At 35.2% G+C, this 20099-nt stretch overlaps 1 protein-coding gene across 7 annotated transcripts in view; it reads left to right on the forward strand.

Moving 5' to 3' along the window:
* Positions 1 to 19: 19 nt before the first annotated feature.
* LOC128555180 (caspase recruitment domain-containing protein 11-like) overlaps positions 20 to 20099 on the forward strand; it is a 77975-nt gene continuing 57895 nt past the window's right edge. For 4 of the 7 annotated variants that reach the window (XM_053536771.1, XM_053536772.1, XM_053536773.1 and 1 more), the window contains exons 1-10: positions 20 to 199; positions 9060 to 9270; positions 10676 to 10804; positions 11917 to 12083; positions 13001 to 13103; positions 14024 to 14170; positions 15029 to 15072; positions 16040 to 16189; positions 16519 to 16644; positions 18299 to 18484. In XM_053536771.1, the coding sequence (XP_053392746.1) occupies positions 9093 to 9270; positions 10676 to 10804; positions 11917 to 12083; positions 13001 to 13103; positions 14024 to 14170; positions 15029 to 15072; positions 16040 to 16189; positions 16519 to 16644; positions 18299 to 18484 (1230 nt within the window). In that variant the 5' untranslated portion in view covers positions 20 to 199; positions 9060 to 9092. The remainder of the gene's footprint in view (positions 200 to 9059; positions 9271 to 10675; positions 10805 to 11916; positions 12084 to 13000; positions 13104 to 14023; positions 14171 to 15028; positions 15073 to 16039; positions 16190 to 16518; positions 16645 to 18298; positions 18485 to 20099) is intronic. The other 3 variants (XM_053536774.1, XM_053536775.1, XM_053536777.1) reach the window with 1 other exon arrangement.

A 20099-nucleotide genomic window follows, 5' to 3' on the forward strand; every position in this document is an offset into this window, starting at 1 on the left:
GTTAATTTTTTTAAAGATAACGTGAGCGTACCAGTTATAAATGGTCAGACCATGTGCAAACTGTGAGTTCAAGTGATAGAATCACCCCTACATGTCCTGTTCGACATGTCATGCCAAAATGAACGGAAATGTTGTCACCAAACTGATTAACTGTTGTGTTTCCGTCTAGGATAACATTCGGATGCTGTCACAAAAAGAGGTATACGGCTAAACGGTTCATAAATTGTACTGATGTCATTAAACCTCTATACATGAGGTATATCTGTATGCTAAAAGTAGGTAAAGGTAAAGATAAAAGCATTGTGGACGCATTGGTTGAGAGGGCTAAGACGCGGGACAGGGTAAAACGCAGACCACATACAGATAGAGTGACTGCAGACCACATACACAAAGAAGGGTTTTCTCTTATGCAGACCAGATAGGTAAAGAAGGGTATTGGAAAACGCAGACAACATAGAATGTGTGTGAAAACTATGTCATTCTTTTATAAAGGACACGTAATTAAAACATTTGAATTAAAAATAATATTCCCAATTCTTTTGATTTAAATAATTTTGATACATTATTTTTATGCATTTGAAGTTGTAAAATTATAAATTTTCAATATTAAAAAAAAGATCTATCCATCACTATAACTTGATCAATTCGCATTTATTTCAGTACTGTGCTTTTTAATTCAGATTCATTGTAATCAATTATTTTCATGAATGAAATAAGTAAATATTTCGAAAATGTCAGAATTGACTACCTTTAAAAATATTTTTGACTCCTACGCGGAGGAAATTAAATCACTTGATATATATTTTTTAACTGTTGTTCCTACAATTTTCAACAATATGCTATATTCAGAGAAAAAAATGATTTTGCACAAAATTTGTTTTAGTTACATCGGTTTCCTTGAAGAAGGCATATTGCCGTAAAAAAAAAAGAAATAGAGTTATAAGACTGCATGGAAAAGCGGGCGGATGATATATCTTAAGACCGTAGTATGTCTATATTGCCATTCAAGTAAAGAAAAGATAACTTTTTAGTTATTATTTCTTTTTTTTAGTTTTTCCTCCGGCAGTCGAGCAAGGGGACAGATGTTACATACACATATTAAATGTTATATTCTGAAGAGGTTTTCTGCTGTTTAGATGTCAATTTCTTATTTTTGTTGTTATATGGGTTCTCCTTAACAAATAAAACAGAAATATTTCTGATATTATATTCAATTATTATATTCAATTACAAATATTACTAAATTAAGTTAATTTTCAAATTTCAATATAATATCTTATTTCGTTTCAGTTTTTCTCTCTAGCGTCTCTTTTCTCTCTTTTTCTCTTTTAGCTTGTTGGTCAATAGGAGAGATCGCCCTGACGTCACGCATTAACACCTGTTTATCTGGTGGTTGGCAAAACAAATTTATGTTTTTTACACCGTTTGTGTATGGGATCGGAATTTTTAGTTTTTAATAACTCTTTCGCTAATTTATGGATTTTAAAAATTAAAAAAGTTTTGAAATGCTTACGATTTTCATATTTTCTCATTTAAATATCTTTTTGAAATGAATGACCATTTTAAATGACATATGATTTTAATAGCGGCGTAGCGATGCTCCAAACATTTAGAAAAAACACTGTAAGTTAAGCATTCATAATAAAGCCATTTTATTTTGAAATAATAATTAAAAGTAATCAATAAATTGCTTGTTTTATATCCTTTCCATTGATCCAAAAATTATTGATATCATTTGTGTTTTAAGAAAGTTTAAGCGGTTAGAAAAACATCACTGTTTACAAAAAAAACATGGACGCTCGGCGTCTGCCCACCTGAACTTTGTCTTATCAGTTCTAAAAATAGAAAATACAAGGGATTTGTATACAAACACGATCTCTCCTATGTTTGGGAACTTTAGCAATTTACTGTTTTTACAAACATACGAATTTATAGGCTCTTAGCATTAAATTTAATTAAGCACTGGTCACTTTTCTAATTTGCATATTCCGACAGGTAGCTCCTCCCCCTCCTTTGGTGAGATATGACCCATTTGTCCAATCAAAACTCGTTAAGATTTTAATATTGTTTTTACAGAAGCAAGATCAGGGTCCATAATCCAATTAGGTAATAAAAAAGGTCCTTTGACCTCAATTTTATGAGAGGGGATTAACTTGTTTATTAGTTCATGCCCCTGAAGTTCAGTGTTTTTATGACTAATTGATAAGGTGTTTTTAACACCTATTAATCTGAAACTTTTTCTGCCCCTAGAAATTTTAAATTTTTTGCCTTATTTATTGACTTAAATGTTAAAATTCATAGGAAATACTTGCATGGCTTTAACCTATTTAAGTATAAAAAATTTAATTGAAAAATACTTCAACATAAAAATAATGTAACATCTGTCCTTTTTTTGTAACATCCATCCACTTATTTTATAGGCATATAATGAAGACATTTTATTGTTTTTTGTTTCTGATTATCTGCATGAACATACCGTTCAAAATCATACTATCTTTTTACACTCTTTTCATCATTTAAGTAAAAAAACACTCCCCCACCCCCTAAAAATGTATTTTTTAAATTGCTTTTTTTTTTTAATGATTTTCTCCTGGTTTTGTAAATATAAGTTAAACAAAGTTCATTTAGCCTTTGAAATAAAGTAGATATACAATTTATTAGCTGCCATGCTTAGGGGGATGGATGTTACGGGGACGGATGTTACAGACAACTTTTACAAATTATTAATTATTTTCTTTAAAACATAGCGTATTACTCATTTTTCAGCTTTTTTATAATCAGTATGTAAAACTGAAAGCAATGAAAATATCAGTGTAAATTATAGATCAAGTATCATAACAGATTTTGAACTACTTAAAAATATTAAGATCTCGAAGATATATTGTTGTGTATACATTTTTTTTATTATTATCAAAAGATCATTTTAATTATTATAAAAAGATCAAACAATTCTTGTCTTCAAACACATTAAACTCAAACAGTTCATCTATATAATTAATATTGAACCAATTAAACTTATTAATTTCAAAGGTACCCAGTTAATTAAATTAAAGGATAAAAGCTATAACTTTTAACAGTTTGCATAATTAATGTGCTATAATAAGCAATCAAACCCATTCATTTTTATTTTATTCATATTCTATGTCATCTGCGTTTTCCAATATCCTTCTTTACCTATATGGTCTGCATAAGGGAAAACCCTTCTTTGTGTATGTGGTCTGCAGTCACTCTATCTGTATGTGGTCTGCGTTTTACCCTGTGCCCTAAGACGCTTTCCTACGGAGGTGAAAGCCCCTGGTTCGAATCCTGGCTACTCCTTTTCAAGGTGGGTCGACTGAGGCAATCGTGATAAAGTGTCTTGCCCAAGGACACACCACAATGGGAGTAGCCAGGATTCGAAGCAATTAAGGGCCTTCACCTCCGTAGGAAAGCGTCTTAGCTCTCTCAACCAATCCAATCAAGTCCATTTTTGATGGATTTGACATAGACTGAAATGACACATCAATTTACAATTGAGTTTGGAATTTTACCTTGGACGGGAGATCATTGATGTAAACCAGGAAGAGAAGAGGGCCACAAACACTGCCCTGGGGAACGCTGGAAGTGACAGAGGAGGTAGCTGAGCTGGAGCCCTCAAGGATCGACTTCTTGATGGGTTCTTGATGACAAAAAGTCTTCTATCCATGAATAGATGTTTTCCCTGGAAATTTGTCAAAGGCTTTTGAGATATCAAGGACAAAAGGCATCAGTCTGATGGTTGTTGTCTATGTCTTCAGCGAGATCATTGATGGTAGTGATAAATTGTGTGGTACAGGAACGCCTTTTGCGGAAACCATATTGGCTGTCTGTGAGGATATGGTGAATGTCAAAATGGTACATGATGGGTCACACATTAAACCGGAATCCACCTAAAAACCGGAATACACTTTGCATAACTGGAATACACCTGTATTTTTTAAGTTAAAGGTATTTTTGATGTTGGGCTCAAGGACCTTACAATGAGACTTAAGTCAAAGAGATTGGTCGGTAGTTTGAGGGACAGGAGTTGTTGCCTTTATTGAAGATCTATGGAATGAGGGCGGATTTCCAATCATTTGGGATTTTACAAAGGTCAGTGGATGGCCAGGCCTGAAGACTATTCCTCAGATGCAAGTTTGAGTAATCTGGTTGGGATTTATTTGGCCCTGTGGCTTTGTGTGGCTTCAGATTGTTCAGTAGCTTTAAGACATCCTTTCTGTTGATATGTGAACTGGTCATTTAAAATGTCTGCTTTCTGCTTGTGTCACAATGGGTCAGGCTGTCTGTTTGATTTGATGTAATTCCAGATGGCACTGGAGTTTTCATGGTCTTCGGTCAGCATGTTGGAAACATGGTTGTCCTACTTAGAATGGCATAAGCATTGGGCTCTTTGTTTGACAAATTAGGCAAATTTCACAGAAAATGTTGCATAAAATAAACAATGCTCTATTTGACACAAATTCTATGATTGTAAACATTATGTCTCATTGACACTTGCAAGTTTCCTTACACTTTTTTCAACCAATCCAAAGCCTCCTTTCAATAACTGTATCTGACCTATATTAGATGAAATACAAGAGTTTCAGGCTTTAAAGAATCATCAGCTATTGATCTTTTTCACAAAAGTAAAAGTCTCATAATTAAATATTAATTCTTTTTACTGTCGAGAGGAAAGAAATAATGATTTTAACAACTTGTCATCCTTTTTCTGACATTTTTTCAGGCAAAGGTGGGTTCCCTGCCCCTTTTTTTCAGACAAAGGGGAGATTCCCCCTTCCCCTTTCTTGAATAAACACTGTTTGAAAGACATACCAGTTATTGTCAAGCCTGTTTGCGGAGAGTGGAGACATGTCATCCAAATGGCTGTTTGGTGTATGTGCATTAGTGCGTTAGTCCAGAATTTTTTGCCTGGAAATAACTTTGACATGCAAGGAGCAATCTTGTGTATATTTGGCATGAATGTTTACCCCAATGAGACGGAGTGACGTGTGCAAACCCAAGGTCTATATCTAAGAGGTCAAGGTCACACTTGGAGGTTCAAGGTCATGTCAGATCTTGGCCAGGCCATAACTTTGACATGCATAAAGGAATCTTGTTTTTATTTGACATGAATGGTGAACTGCATGAGGCGATGTGTTGCATTCAAACACCAGGTTTCTATCTCAAAGGTCAAGGTCACTATTAAGAGTTTAATGGTCATTTCAGAGCTTGTTCAGGCCATAACTTTGATAAGTATGGAGCAATGTTTTTGTTATTTGGCATAAAATATTCACCTCAATGAGACGGAGTGTTGCCTGCAAACTCCAGGTCTCTGTCTCAAAGGTCAGTAACACACTTAAGGGTCAAGGTCATTTTAGAGCTTGTCCAGGCTGTAACTTTGCCATGCATACTAGAGCAGTCTTTTTTATTCTGCATAAATCAAAGCCTCAATGAGACAGAATGTCGTGCACAACTACCAGACCCCTACCTCAAAGCAAAGATCAAGGTCACTTTTAGTCATTTTAGAGCTTGTCCATGACATAACTTTGACATGCATTGAACAATTTTATTTTTATTTGGTATAAATGTTTGCCTCAATGTTGATGGTGTTTCACATGGAAACCCAAGGTCCCTATCTCAACAGTCAAGGTCACACTTAGGGGTCAAAGGTCATATAAGATCTTATGCCATAACTTGACATTGATAAGTCTTTTTTATTTGGCAGATCGCATTTTTGTGGGCTTACAATTTTTTTTTATAGAATTACTTCCCATTGTTGTTCCTATAAATAGCTTATTTTGTAACTTTGGCCTACAGAAAAAACAGCACCACTTTTCTGTGGTACAACATGGATGATACATCAAATTTTAAGGTGTATATTGACCTATCTACCTGGTAAAGTTTTTTTTGTGGACTTAGAATTACTTTTTGTGTGGATGATCGGTTCTGTTCAATAACTTTAGTTTGGGTTAAGATATTGAAATGGAATTTGTTTTAATTGGCTGTAATGTTTGTGTAATTCAGACGGTCTGTCAACAAATAATGGGCTCGACATTGTAGCCTTTTGGGCTTCATTATTCTAGGTTTTGTTAATTCTTTGTTAATTCTTTGTTTCCGGTAATATGCTTAAAAAAAATAGGTAGGTAGGTCAAATGTTGTTTTTTTTTGGAATATTTTTTTATTAAGTGAGACTTTTGGAAATTATTTTTGTGTCCAAAAATGAATGCAAATAATGGGGTTTTGCCTTTTAAGACTATCAGTTAGATGATTTCTAACATCACTGACCATGTTTAAAGCATAAAAAGTGTAACAAAGAGTTGAAAAAAATATTCTCCAAGGCCATAATAACATTTAGGGTCGGGCCAAAAATTTAGGGTAGGTCGGGATACTGGAAACAAACAATTTTTTTTTTACGCCTTACTATTAAAGCTTTTGACTTGAAAGTTAAAATAGTTAAAATAGTTACCGGTATTTACTATCAAAGTCCACACCAGGAGAAACAATCCCCATAACTCTGATTTGAATTTTGACAGAGTAATGCCCCTTTTTAAGTAAGAATTTTTTTGTTAAAGTTTTTACTGCCAAAGCTCTAATTCAGAGTCAAGCACTGAGGATAGTTTGGCATGCTGTCTTATGGACAGCTCTTGTTTTAATTAAATTGTTTAGTTGTTAAGTTAATTTAAAAGGATTTTTTTTTCAGTATCTGTATCATAATCTTGATCTGTAATGATAAAAGTTTACACGAGGTGGATTATGAATGTTTGTGTTTCTGCCAACTGGAGCAATTAAGTCAAAACAAAGAAGTTCTCACTTGAGAGATGATGGCATTGTTAGACAAGGAAGTTTAAGTACCATGATTTATTTGGGATGAACTCCCAGCAATAAGAAAATTTCAAGATGAGTAGACCTAATTTTCACAAAGAAAGAAGACATAATTTATTTTGGAGTGATCACATGTATGGAAGGATATGTGATTATATTTCATTTATCTTTCTGTTGCTATAAAATATGAGGAAGTTATGTCAGAACAGGTTATTAATCTGGTCTGGATCCTGCTGTCTCAGAAAATTTTATTTCCTTCTTACAGTTTATCTCCGAGTAATTGCATTTTTAAAGAAAAAATAGGTTATTAGATGAAAATAGGGAAATTTAATATTAATGTCATAGTAACATGACATCTTTAAAGGTCCAATACTAAGGAAAGTGAACATTTTAATTTCTTTTAAAAAGCACAGAAACTATTTCATTTTATTGGAAAATGAAAGTTGGTATGTAGAAATTCGAAATAAATCACAGTATATGTACAGTTATTTTTCTATGAAGTATGAAGAAAGTTAAAAAGACCTGGGGGGTCATTCTGTCGATTCATTGAAATTTCAACATAATACACATACATTTCTTTGAGTTCCATAGACCTTCTGTAAATTTTGAGCTGCCAATCTTCATTATTTAGTGTCTTGCAGAAGTCTATGCACTGGCTATGAAAAAAATTGCCAACTCACTTTCCCTTAGTAATGGACCTTTAAAGTTACAGCATTTATATAGAAAGCATGTGTCATGGTATAGGACTTGAAAATTAAAACACGGAGAAAGTGTGTAGGCGGCCAGGTAGCTCAGTCGGTAGAGCATGGGAACGGTATTTCGAGGCCCCGGGTTCGATTCCCGTTGTGACTGCACATTTTTCTCACTCTGTGACACATGCTTCTGTTTGATAAGTTAATATTTGTGTAAGTTTACAACAAAAACATACTACTGGGCACATACTTCCTGAAGCCTATGTGTAACAAAGTGTTAAGTAAATTACCGGGTACCAGTAAATTTCATGTGTGTCAGCTCAATCTCAGCTACAGGACATCTGTCGACAGAGAACATGTCACTGACTACTTATGTCACCTAAATTTTAAACCTCTGTGTCAGAGCTAATGAAATTTAAGGCTTTGGACAACTTCCTTTTCATGAACCACTTGATGGACCTTCACCAGTCTTGGTCTGTTGTATTCTTACATGGACCAGAGTTAAAAAGAAAAGAAAACTTGAAACAACTTCTTCCCTTGAACTTATGGGTGGAGCTTCACCAAACTTTTTGTAAAACATACTTGCATGGACCTAGCTGGTTTTATACAAATGGTTCATTTAACCCCTTTTAGAGGTCACCGTAGCTTAAAAGATAAAAGAACTATAAACAACTTCTCACGAATTCACTAACTTGGGCAGTAGCATCCTTGGATGGACCTTTTTCAATTTTATTCACATGTTTCTGCTTGGTAGTATACACCAGAGCAAAAAAACAGAAAAATAAGTTTCGTTTGCTTGTTTGTTTTGGGTTTAACGCCGTTTTTTAACAGTATATTTCAGTCATATAACGGCAGGCAGTTAACGTAACCAGTGTTCCTGGATTCTGTACCAGTACAAACCTGTTCTCTGCAAGTAACTGCCAACTTCCCCACATGAATTATCAGAGGTGGAGGACAAATGATTTTAGACACAATGTCTTTTATCAAATCTTCACGGAGAACATACAACCTGCCCGGGGATTGAACTCGCGACCCTGCAATCCGTAGACCAATGCTCTCCCTACTGAGCTAAGCGGGCGGGCTTAGAAAAATAAGTAATCAACTATTTGTCATGAACCACTGATGGACCTCTCTCAAGTTTGTTCCTATGGTTACACATTTTAGGGCCATCACAGCAGAAACTAGAAAAAAAGCTACGTAACTTCTAGTGAGCTGCTTTTAAATTGATGTATACCAAACTTGATCAGATTTTTAGCAAGGTTAGAATATCCAGGTCTTCCTCAGGAGAGCGGCTTGGGCCCATTAAGAGACTTTCACGTTTTAAACTTACAAAATACAACTAATAGGTACTCCTCAATGAGGCAAAGATGATATTTGAGGAAATTAAACCTGATGTTGATTACACTGAGAACCATATGAGATAAATGCAGGTAGTAGCTTTATCATTGACACACATATATACATGTATGATACAATGTAATTCGTCAAAGCCTGAAACAGTTGCTGTAACACGACACATTTAATAAATTGTAGTGTCTTGTATTTCAGACTTGTATAGATGAGACAGGCTAATTGTAAATAATGTCTGACGTGGATGACAACTACCAGGACACTCTACAGAAGAACTTCTACCTGTTCAGCCGGTACATTGTTGCCGAGGATTTCCTCGAGAAGCTGATCAGCGAAGATGTTCTCACCATCGATGATAAGGAAGTCATCACAAATAAATGTATTCATCATAACAGGAGGGAGAGAGCAAGTATGTCTTTCTTTCTGGCTATAATCATAAGTTTTCTTGGATTTAATTCTGTCTTTTTATTTGGAAGAATTCTGTATTTACGTAAGGCTTCATTTCAGGAGGATGTTATCTTGTCTTGAGTCAGCATAAAATCATGCATCTGGAATTTGTCACTAACTAGTGGCATATGTTGTTATGTCTCTTAGAGAATATATTTACTTTGTGCTGTTCATATGTCTGTCAGATCTGTCTGTCACAAGTTTGCCCATACAACTCCTTTGCCACTATAAGGCAGATTTACAACAAACTTCACACAGTGATCATTGCCAAGCTTAGTTGTGCATATTGTCGGCATTATCCAATTCGTTGATTTTCATTGGAGTTATGCCCCTTGAGTTATTGAACTCTGATATATGATAATATACTTCTCTAATATTATTGGGCAGGTTTCCACTAAACCTTTCACAAGTGATCAGTGCCAAGCCTAATTGTGCATATTATTGGCATGTTCGGTCCTTCATAATTATGTTGTATTTAACCATGTCTGCGCAACTGCTCAGATACCACCATGAGGAATTACACCAAATTTCACAAAAAGATCATTACCAAGCTTATAGTTATGCATATCTTGGGCATGTTCTTTTTCAATTATTATCAGTTGAGTCGTGGCCTTGTATTTGTCAAATTTTATAATGTTTTAGCAACCATTGGCCAGATTTCCACCAGACTTTACAGGACATATCAGTGCAAAGTCTTGTTATGGTCATCATATTCTGGTGTGGTGATTTTCAGCAGAGATATGGCCCTTGATATGTGGTATTTTACTGTGTTCACACTACTTGCTGTATACCATTCTGTTGAATTTCTCCAAACATCATGAGTGATCATTGTGAAATGATTAGCATGTTCCAGTTTAATGTTTTTAGCAGAGCTATGACCCTTGATCTGTCAAACTCTCCAGTACCAGTGGTTGGAATTCCACAAAACTTCACAGGAGTGATCAATGTCAAGCTTAGATGTTTATATCATTTGAATGCTATGGTTCATTGTTTTTCACTGGAGTTGTGACCCTTAATTTGTGACATTTTACAATGTTTGTTAAGTGGTGGGAGACATGTGCACTGCTGTATGAATACATGGAGCTGTTTGTGTAGAATTGCCTTGTAAAAAGTAGCTGACAGTCTTCTTCACTAGATAGTTCTCCACAAGTAAAAGACAACTTCCTTCACTTGATTTTCTCCATATATAGCTGACAACTTCCCCACAAGAGTCAAAGGTTGAGGATGCATGATTTGAACATAAATTTTTATAGTTATCTTCTGTCAAATTGTCACATTTGTCTCATTTTTAGGGGAGCAAATTTGCAAGTTCTTGTTTGATATAGTTAAATTATATGTAGTAGACATGTCAGCATTGTTACTTGCAGATAAATTAATAGAGATTTTGATGACTCGAGGAGAACGTGGCTACTTCAAGTTTCTGGAGATCTTGGAATACCAGTACCCACATGTGTATCAGGATGTTACAAAGAAAGAACCCAGGGACCCACCACCAGGTATAAGTTAGTTATAAGTAAACATAATTATATGATGTGAAATATGAAGCATTTACTTCAGGATGCTGCATCTTCAGAATGTTCATTTAAATGTGACATGTCATTTCCTGTTGATTGATAGTCCTGTACTGTCTCTGCAAAAATGAATAGAAAAAACTTTGACTGTGTGGACAGCAGATTAATATCTGAAATAGCAATAGGGGAAACTTCCTGGGAAACAATCTATGGGTTTTCCTTTACCTCCTGAATATAGTCATATCAAGAAGAAAATTCACCACCTTTGATACGCCTGTTTGCAAAACAGGACGTATTATGGGAACGCCCCTTGCGGGAAGGCAGGCGGTGTCTACATACTTTGTCCAGAGCATTTCTTCTTCATGCATGGAGGGATTTTGATGTAACTTGGCACAAATGTTCACCACCATGAGACGGAGTGGCATGTGCAAGAACCAGGCTCCTAGATCTAAGGTCAAGGTCACACTTAGAGGTCAAAGGTCAGATGCAAGAATGACTGTCCGGAGCATTTCTTCCTCATGCTTAGAGGGATTTTGATATAACTTGGCACAATCAGAGGTCAAAGTTCAGACAGTGTGTAGTGCACAAGAATCAGGTCCCTAGGTCTAAGATCAAGGTCACACTTAGAGGTCAAAGTTCAGATTTAAGAATGACTTTGTCCAGAGCATTTCTTCTTCATGCATGTAGGGATTTTGATGTAACTTGGCACATTTGTTAACCATCATGAGACGGAGTGTCTTGTGCATGAACCAGGTCTGTAGGTATAAGGTCAAGGTCACACTTAGAGGTCAAAGGTCAAATTCAAGAATCACTTTGGAGCATTTCTTCTTCAGGTCCCTAGGTCTAAGGTCAAGGTCATACTTACAGGTCAAAGGTCAGATACAGGAATGACAACTTAACAAGCTCCGGGCATATTTTGTGACTATGACACCCCTGTTGTAAATTTTTAAATCATGAAGAGGCCGTTCGTTAATTGTGAAGCAGCGGAATATTGGCCTCTGTTATATATTGAAAATAAAGCTCTGGTACTAACATTTGGTTGCTTAGTGATTCAGTACTGTATAAGTGTGTAAGAGGTCACTTATTTTAATTTGTAGGTTTTCAGCGTAATCGTGTAAGTGATCGTCTGAGAATTATTCGTAACTTGCCAAACCTACTGGAACAAATGAAGGCACAAGTTATAGAGAACTCGGAGTTGGACTCACAGCTCTGTGTGCTGCAGCAACTACTGGAAGTATCCAAGGAAGAAAATGCTGCTCTAGAGGTAAATAAAATTTAAATATCAAATATCATATTTATTACTTTTCACATGTTGGTCAGTATGTTGGTTTGTAAATAACTGGAAAGTGATTTTAATCAATGAGAGCCCAGATGGTAGCTACATAACCACAATTCTCTCCTTGTATTCACAGTTTTGTTTTCTCTTTCGTTCTTATTGATTTATTTTGAACAATGTTCTAAACTTTTGAAGTAATACTAATATGTCTTTGAAATGGCAAATTTGTCATAGAGTGGTGATTGGAGCTTATGTCGCATCACAATGTGCACTTTCTGTAGGCAAATATGGGAGAAAATGCTTATTTTTCTCATGATTACTATAACCAATCTTAGCCAATGGAGCATTGATACCTCTGGCATGCTCCTGATTTGGGGTCACAAGATTAGTGTGCTTCAGTGTATATAGCTTTATGTAAGGAAATGTAAATACTTGATTATAAGATCTGTATTTGGTTTGGGTCATTAGGTCAAAGGTCTAGGTCACTCTGATGCCAGTTCTAGATTGAATTTTTATCCATATCCGGAAGACATCAAATTTGAATGCCTGTAATCAGGAGATGGCTTTTGTACAGTTTAGACCAGTAGGTTAATTGTTTCACAGGTGTCCAGCTTTAACACGGGTTCCTTTTAATGACTTGACAGGTTTTATCCTTCCTTTTCTACAGACATTGAAGCTTTGTAGGATGATATATAATGTGTATTACCATTGAGTTGTGGATGTTTTGATAAATAGTTACTTATTCAATGCCTATCATAGGGGACTATACCTATCTTGCAAAATGCTTTTGTCTTAGCTCACACACAACAGCTATATCTTGTTCAATAATGTATATATTACTTTGAAATTAAAACAATACTTCATTATATTTCTACATGTAACTATTGTGTAGTTAACTTTTGTAGAGAGAATGTGAGATGCTGAAAAACATCCGACAGGAAAACAGACAACTTATGCTCAGAATGAAAGTGTTAGAAACAGAAAATTACGAGCACCAAGTGACCATCAGTAAGTTACTTTGTTGTTCACTCATTTACCTTTACCCTGCTAAATTTCTAAAATGGACTGGTCCAACATCCAGTTTTATTAGTACCATTTACTATAAAGGGGTGTTCACTAAAAATATATTGAATGACTAGCGAGCAGTGCAGACCATGATCAGCCTGCACAGACAAAATCACTTGCTGACAGCAGGCTAAAGGTTAATGCCCAGGGAATCATTGCCTCAGTGTTTAGCAGGATTGACTACAATTCTCGTGATTTGGATTTGATTTCCCAGTTGCTGCAGATACCTCAACCAGTGTCTATAGCTTTGTGATATACTTAAATTGGTACTGTTTCCAGCATTCTAATCAGAATGCTGGGGAAGTAACTACTGTAAAATCAATTAATTTCGTGGGCATGAAATTTCGTGGTTTTGGTCAAAACAGCATTTTCTTAGGGATATGAAGGGATATGAACATAAAATGAATGGGAATTTTAATAATTCGTTGGGATTAAATTTCATGGATTGACTCAACCACGAAATCCACGAATATTAATCCCACATGAATATTAATGATTTCACAGTATGACAGAAATTTTCCTCTGGAACTTCAGTTTTTGAAAAAATTTCAATTGCATGTATTACGGATAGCTTTGTCAAGATTAACAGAATGATTTGAAAACGTGATATGTCAGTTGATACTGTTGTAAATGATCTTGTCTATGAACATTTGTTAAAATTGACAAATGTGATTACATCAATAATAAAACCAAATATTATAAAAAAACTCCCCAAAACTATTGATTTAGTAAAAAAAATTTAATATTCTTTGTGAATAGAAATTTAAAACTTTTATAATAATTTATGTTTTTATCTGAACCCAAGGTCTGGTATAGCTGTTGGCAATATTAGCAGATTGGTTGCAAATTATTATCTATTTCAGATACCTGGACAACCAAGTCGTATCACCTGATGGAGTCATTGAACGAGTATAAAGAAAAGTGTAATAATCTTCAGGTGAAATATGACAACCTCTATAAGGAATATACCGAACTTAAGAGAGAGAAAAATATGGCCAGTGCTGACACAGGTAGATCTATTATAATATTAAAATATAGAATAAATACCACATGACATGTTTAATTATTCGATATTTTGAGCTTATTTGGATTTATTTATTTGGATCTGTGCACACATTGTAAAATATAATGAAGAGGGTGGATGTTAGTATTGTAACACTTTATGTCACTGCAAAATGACGTATGTGACAAGGTTGGTGAAGTGATCGTATCTACTGTATTTAAAAGTAGCTTTAACAATGGAATTGTTTATTTGTTTATTCTTCTGACATTTAGCTCACTAGGTAGGTACAACATACTCAAGATGAGTAAAATCATAAGTAATCTTGATTGAAAATAACATGGTTGTCAGGGTTGGGTCTAGTTTTCCCTGTACCACATCATGGAAACTTTGGTAATCTTCAGGTCAGTTTTCAAAGTTATTTGGTAGAAATGTTTCTTGTTATATCTGTTTGAACTTTGAACCCTACAGGATCATCATGTCAAGCCTGTTTGAATTAATCAACTTTATTGAAGATTGAATGTAATCTTTCTTTGTTGTTTTAAAATTTTTACACTTAAGCTGCCCGCCAAGCTTGAACATGTATTTAATTACTGTTTTGATGGAGGAAATTTTTTCAGAAAAGTTTTTTTTTTTTTTTTTTCAAAAGTTTAATTGCAAACACAGGACTATGGGAGTCTGTTACTTGTTACATAATTATAACCAAAGAATATTGTGTTATTTTCACTCAGGTGTTGAAAGTAGAATATTTTTGTCAAGACTGTACTGAATATTTCATGGTGGTTATTGCATGTTTGTCAGATAATGTATTTTTGCTTGTGATGTTTATTTGTGAAAGTTAAAAAGTTGCATTTTGTTCTTTTTATAGGTAAAGTTGAAGTTCCAGTAAAGGAAGGCCCAAGAACATCCCCTGTAAGTATATAATTACATATATTGTGTAACCTGCATTTACATTGACATTAAAGATAATTAGAAATTAAAGTTAATGTTTTGTCTTAAATGGTATTATATCAAGCTGTAAATAGGGTGTGTTAGATGGCACAGGTAATAATAGTTTGTATCATAGCTCAGTGTTTTTTCTTAACAAATTTGGTGCTGGTAAATCGTATACACTGAGCGCAGGGTGTGGTAACTAAAAGTATGCAGGTATTAAATACCCACACGCTTGTTACCGCACTGTTGGATAGGAAAGTATGCCAGCATGTATGGGCGTGTCTCTAACAGCAGACAGCGACATGCATTTTATTGATTTTCTGCGCTCACATTGGTTTATTTTACCTGAGCTTTACACATTTGTAAATCAAGGATTTTAAGTACTCACTGAACTGCTGTATATGGCAATGTGGAACGCCTACTGAACTACCATATATGGATGGCTATGATACAAAACAGAAAGAACATTAAAACTCTTGGGTAAACGATTTATACTCGGGGGCTATGCCCCCTCGTACAAATCGTTTACCCTCGAGTTTCAATGCTCTTTCTATTGCATGTAACATGGTATGGTAAATTGCAGAGTATACTAAATATAGAAATCTCTTTAAACAGCTTCCTGTCATAAACTTCATCAAACTTAATCTTTGGTATTATTATAAGGTCCTCAACCAATTTCATGCAAATGAGGGCACTTGGCTCTTTTTCAGGGCCGTTAGAGGTAAAAATAGAACCATTCTGTTCGTTTATTTCGACATTGACAACATGGTAACAATTTTAAAGATACCTTCCAAAATATCTCTGCCTGCAGCATTTGTCTGTGTGTTGTTTCCACCCAATTTTAATGCCCCCCTTATTTAATCTGAGATTTTGTCCGATGTTTCAGAGACACTTAGAAGATAAGCATTATTTTATAGTTAAGACAGTCATGTGATTACACTTGCAGCCCCATGTAGACAATGGGCCCCATTACAGAGCTAGACTGGATATCCTAGAACAAGAACTTGACAACTATAAGATACAGTGTGAGGACCTGACTACACGTATGCAGAGAGCCAACGAAAGTGTACAGGCCCTGGAACAGGATAATGATCAGGTGATACATTCTCTTTCAGTGTATTCTCTTTACTACGGATATTTTATGCATTTATTCATTGGATATTTCAAATTGTGTTTTTCTTTGTGCCTAATAAGAGCCCACATAACTTCTCCGAACTGCAACATTCAATAATGTAAAATGTTTACCCCTAAATAATCCAGACTCCTATTCAGTATCCACCACATACATGTTAAATCTAGTTTTTTCCAGCTTCAAAAAATTTATGATGTTGATTTGTCTAGGACGGATTTTGTCCTGCAGGTCATAGCTGTGCAATATCTATTTCATACAGTTTAGAAATGTAAAATATCAATATTGATTTACAGTTAAATAAAGAGCTACGGGTGAATGCCAAGGAGAGGAAGAATTTAGATAAACAATACACTGATGCCATTATAAAAAATGAATCCTACTATCAAACTATACAGAAGAAAAATGATGAAATTATTGAGGTGAGTTTTATAAATTTGATTATGGTCTCTGCTTTGATGTTTAACGAAGGAATAAATTCATTTTGAAAAATCATCATTATATGATAAAATTATTTGCTAGCCTCTGTGTTATTTACTAGTCTCTCTGTGTTATTTGTTAGCCTGTTTGTTATTTGCTTGCCCCACTTTGTGATTTACTAGCCATTCATTGTATTTCTAGCCTCTCTATGATATTTTCTAGCATCTGTAGGTTATTTGCTAGTGTCTGTTTTATTTGCTAGTCACTCTTTGTTATTTGCTAGTCACTCTTTGTTATTTGCTAGCCTTTCTGAGTTATTTGCAAGTGTCTGTTTTATTTGCTAGTCACTCTTTGTTATTTGCTAGCCTTTCTAGGTTATTTGCTGACCTATTTCCTAGTCTTTCTGGGCTATTTGCTGGCCTGTGTGTTATTTTCTAGCTGCTATTTGTTATTTGCTAGTCTTTATGGGTTATTTGCTGGCCTATGGGTTTTTGCTAGCTGCTCTTTATTATTTGCTAGTCTTTCTGGATTATTTGCTGGCCTATATGTTATTTTCTAGCTGCTCTTTGTTATTTGCTAGTCACTCTTTGTTATTTGCTAGCCTTTCTGAGTTATTTGCAAGTGTCTGTTTTATTTGCTAGTCACTCTTTGTTATTTGCTAGCCTTTCTAGGTTATTTGCTGACCTATTTCCTAGTCTTTATGGGTTATTTGCTGGCCTATATGTTATTTTCTAGCTGCTCTTTGTTATTTGCTAGTCTTTCTGGGCTATTTGCTGGCCTATATGTTATTTTCTAGCTGCTCTTTATTATTTGCTAGTCTTTGTGGGCTATTTGCTGGCCTATATGTTATTTTCTAGCTGCTCTTTGTTATTTGCTAGTCTTTCTGGGCTATTTGCTGGCGTATATGTTATTTTCTAGCTGTTCTTTATTATTTGCTAGTCTTTCTGGATTATTTGCTGGCCTATGTGTTATTTTCTAGCTGCTCTTTGTTATTTGCTAGTCTTTATGGGTTATTTGCTGGCCTATGTGTTATTTGCTAGCTGCTCTTTGTTATTTGCTAGTCTTTCTGGATTATTTGCTGGCCTATATGTTATTTGCTAGCTGCTCTTTGTTATTTGCTAGTCTTTCTGGGTTATTTGCTGGCCTGTGTGTTATTTGCTAGCTGCTCTGTTATTTGCTAGTCTTTTTGGGTTATTTGCTGGCCTATGTGTTATTTGCTAGCTGCTCTTTGTTATTTGCTAGTCTTTCTGGATTATTTGCTGGCCTATGTGTTATTTGCTAGTCTTTCTGGGTTATTTGCTGGACTATGTGTTATTTGCTAGCTGCTCTGTTATTTGCTAGTCTTCCTGGGTTATTTTCTAGCCTGTCAGTGTTATTTGCAAGCCTTTCTTTGTTATCTATTAGCCTTTCTATGTAACTTCCTAGCCTCCATATTATTTGCTATTCTGCTACTACCTTTGTCTTTTGGTCCTTTAGTAATTGTTCATTTAATCACAAAATGCAGAAAGCAAATGCCAGTCATTACAGATCAAGGTCAGGATGTTACAGTGTCATCAAAGGTCAACAGAACAGTGCTAATTATAGTTAGCTTTAAGTGTATTTTATTAAATCTTTTTACGAAAGTTTCTTGAATCAGTGTTCTCATTTTGATTGCAGCTACAACAGCGAAGTATGGCAGAGCAACAGCGTCTTACAGAGCTTGTACGTGAGAAGAAGGAATTGTTTGAGCAGAACCACCGACTAGAAGCAGAGCTGCAGTCATGTAGGGCAGAAGTTGATAAGATCAAGGCTCGATTCTCAGGTAGCAGTTATGAGACTACAGGAAGTAGCCAGGAACCAGGGGTATATACATTTATATCTAAGAGTGTGTAAAATTATGCTTTATAAATTGGTTTTGAAACGTGGAAATAACACATTTTAGGTTGGCAGGGTAAAGTTGAATTATCATTTTGATATTTAGATAAATGTTCTAACATTGCTTGATTTGATTGCCAGTTTAACAAAGAAGAATATCAAGCTTTGTATAGTCTGCAGTTGACAGCAGACCAGTAAGAGACCATTATTAGGTCAATTATGACAATGTCATCAAATTGCTGCTTGGAAAAATGGTCCAGCGTGATCCGGCATCTGGCTTTTGTCTGTCTCTCCACACTTTTCTTCAAACAACATCTCTGAAACCATTTGGTAGAAATTAATGAAAGTTGGCCTGGATGTTCCTTGGGTGGTCTTCTTCCAAACTTTTTCAAAGGGATCCGCTTGGTTGCATGTAAGGACAGCCAGAACTAAAAAAGAAAAATCTTTAAAAGACACCTCATAAACCGCTAATCTGATTTTTAGCTCACCTGATCAATGCTCAGGTGAGTTTTTCTGATCGCTCGATGTCCGGCGTCCGTCGTCTGTCGTCCGTCAACATTTAGCTTGTGTATGTGATAGAGGCTGTATTTTTCAACTGATCTTCATGAATTTTGATCAGAATGATTACCTTGATGAAATCTAGGCCGAGTTTGAAAATGGGTCATCTTGGGTCAAAAACTAGGTCACTAGGTCAAATCAAGGAATAACCTTGTGTATGCGATAGAGGCTGTATTTTTCAATTGATCTTCATGAAATTATGTCAGAATGATTACCTTGATGAAATCTAGGCCAAGTTCGAAAATGAGTCACCCGGGGTCAAAAACTAGGTCACTAGGTCAAATCAAGGAAAAACCTTGTGTATGCGATAGAGGCTGTATTTTTCATTTTATCTTCATGAATTTTGGTCAGAATGATAACCTTGATGAAATCTAGGCCGAGTTCGAAAATAGGTCATCTGGGGTCAAAAACTAGGTCACTAGGTCAAATCAAGGAAAAACCTTATGTATGCGATAGAGGCTGTATTTTTCAATTGATCTTCATGAAATTTTGTCAGAATGATAACCTTGATGAAATCTAGGCCGAGTACGAAAATGGGTCAACCGGGGTCAAAAACTAGGTCACTAGGTCAAATCAAGGAAAAACCTTGGATATGCAATTAAGGCTGTATTTTTCATTTTATCTTCATGAATTTTGGTCAGAATGATTACCTTGGTGAATTCTAGGCCGAGTACGAAAATGGGTTATCTGGGATTAAAAAGTAGGTCACTAGGTCAAATAAAAGAAAAACCTTGTGTATGCGATAGAGGCTGTATTTTTCAACTGATCTTCATGAAATTTTGTCAGAATGATAACCTTGATGAAATCTAGGCCAGTTCTGAATATGGGTCATCGGGGATCAAAAACTAGGTCACTAGGTCAAATCAAATAAAAACCTTGGATATGCAATAGGGGCTGCATTTTACACCAGATCTTCATGAAATTTAATCAGAATGTTTGTCTATATGAAATCTAGGTGGAGTTTGAATATGGGTCATCTGGGGTAAAAAACTAGGTCACCCTGTCACATTAAAGAAAAACCTTGTTTATGCAATAGGGGCTGCAT

The sequence above is a fragment of the Mercenaria mercenaria genome, chromosome 2, assembly GCF_021730395.1.
Source record: "Mercenaria mercenaria strain notata chromosome 2, MADL_Memer_1, whole genome shotgun sequence".
In the NCBI taxonomy this organism is placed as follows: Eukaryota; Metazoa; Mollusca; class Bivalvia; order Venerida; family Veneridae; genus Mercenaria; species Mercenaria mercenaria.